Source organism: Sminthopsis crassicaudata, chromosome 3, assembly GCF_048593235.1.
Source record: "Sminthopsis crassicaudata isolate SCR6 chromosome 3, ASM4859323v1, whole genome shotgun sequence".
Classification (NCBI taxonomy): domain Eukaryota; kingdom Metazoa; phylum Chordata; class Mammalia; order Dasyuromorphia; family Dasyuridae; genus Sminthopsis; species Sminthopsis crassicaudata.
In genome coordinates, this window is record NC_133619.1 from 584635016 (window position 1) to 584636859 (window position 1844).

A 1844-nucleotide genomic window follows, 5' to 3' on the forward strand; every position below is an offset into this window, starting at 1 on the left:
TCAAAATTCCTAGGGATGTGCAGATAAGTTTGGGATTGGTTCTTTGTGCTCTTCATCAGGAAGTTTAAACTATATGGTCCTTATTTCTCCCAGATCAGAGACAAGAGTTTGGTCTGGGCCTCAAAATCTGGTCACTACTATGGAGGTAATGAAATCAGGTCAAAGTAAATATAAAAACAGCTTCAAGATAGACTGAAATTAGTCAGTTATATTAGAACTATCTCATTATGGGGCAGCTAAGTGGCACATCACAAATTTAAGTCTAATCTCAGACATTTACTAGTTGTATGACTGGACAAGTCATTTAACTCCAATTACCTCCTAAAAATAAAAATAAAAAGTCACTTTAAGAACTATCTCATTATGTTCTACTCAAAATTGTGGGCAAGATAAGTGTAGACAAAATATGTCAGGGTTTGCAAATAGGTCAACTGTAGGGAGAAGATCAATTATATTGTCCTCTCAGCTCAAACCTGGTGATTCCCAAGAAATTACATATCTAAGTCTCTACTTGGGCTTGGAGACTTTCTCCTTTTTTTGAGGAGCAGGATGACCACTCGGTCACGAATCTGCTTTGTCTTGACACCATAGACTAGTGGATTGACTGCAGGAGGCACTAGAAGATATATACTGGCAATGATGATATGAAGGGATGGGGGTACTCTCTTACCAATGCGGTGAGTGAGAAAACTAAACAATGCAGGTAAGTAGGTGATGAGAATAGTGCAGATGTGGGCAGCACAAGTGCCTAGTGCCTTAGAGCGGGCATCCTTGGAGGAAAGTCGGAAGACAGCCTGAAGGATCTTGACATAGGACACAGAAATAAGTCCAATGTCCAGAATTATGACTGAGAGGGCCACAAAGATACCATAGCTACGGTTTATGTAAGTGTTGGTACAGGCAAGCTTCACCACAGCCATGTGTTCACAATAGGCATGTCTTATAACATTCTGAGTACAATACTTCAGCCGTTTAATGAGTAATGGGCATGGCAAAACCATAATGGCCCCTCGGGCCACACTTACCAGCCATAGCCTGATGACCAAAGGAGTGGTCAGGATAGTAGCATAATGCAGGGGATGGCAGATGGCAACATAACGGTCAAAGGCCATGGCTACCAAAAGAGCTGATTCAATGATGGAAAAGGTGTGGATTAAGTACATTTGGGCCAGACAGACATCAAATCCAATGACATGAGCATCCAGCCAAAATATGTCAAGCATCCTGGGGGCTGTGGTTGAGGCAATGGCTACATCATCAAAGGCCAGCATACAAAGGAAAAAGAACATGGGCTGATGAAGGCTGGATTCTTCTCTTATCACAAGGACAATGAGACCATTCCCCATCAGGGTCAGCACATACAGAAGGCAAACAGGGATGCTCAACCAACAGTGGAAAACTTCTAGACCAGGAATACCAACCAAGAAAAAGGATGAGAAGCTGGAGATAGAGGCATTTACCACCATGGTGGTACCCTTAAGACTGAGCTATGACTCACAGTAAACCCATCCTGAAAAATAGGAACAGAAATGTCAAATGACAATGTATGATTAGGAGCATCTGACTTCTAGAGCAGAGTTATTTTTCCATTCACCATAACTTGATCCCAAATATGTCCTCTTTTAAATGAGAACATGATAAAATAAAATAAAAAAGGAGCATCTGATTTCTAAAGCAGAGTTCTTTTTGCATTCATCATACCTTGATCCCAAATATGTTCTCTCTTAAATGTTAAAATAATAAAACGATGAAAATTATAACAATAACTTACATTAAAGTGAATTATTTCATTTGATCTTCACCAACACACACAATGAGGTAAATATTGTAGTCATTGAGAAAAC

The 1844-nt window shown here is 40.1% G+C and overlaps 1 protein-coding gene across 1 annotated transcript; it reads right to left on the minus strand.

The window, feature by feature from the left end:
* Positions 1–491: 491 nt before the first annotated feature.
* LOC141562510 (olfactory receptor 52P1-like) lies at positions 492–1466 on the minus strand. Its single transcript, XM_074302531.1, has one exon. It carries the CDS (start codon positions 1464–1466, stop codon positions 492–494), a length of 975 nt encoding a protein of 324 aa, XP_074158632.1.
* Between the last annotated feature and the right edge of the window lie 378 nt (positions 1467–1844).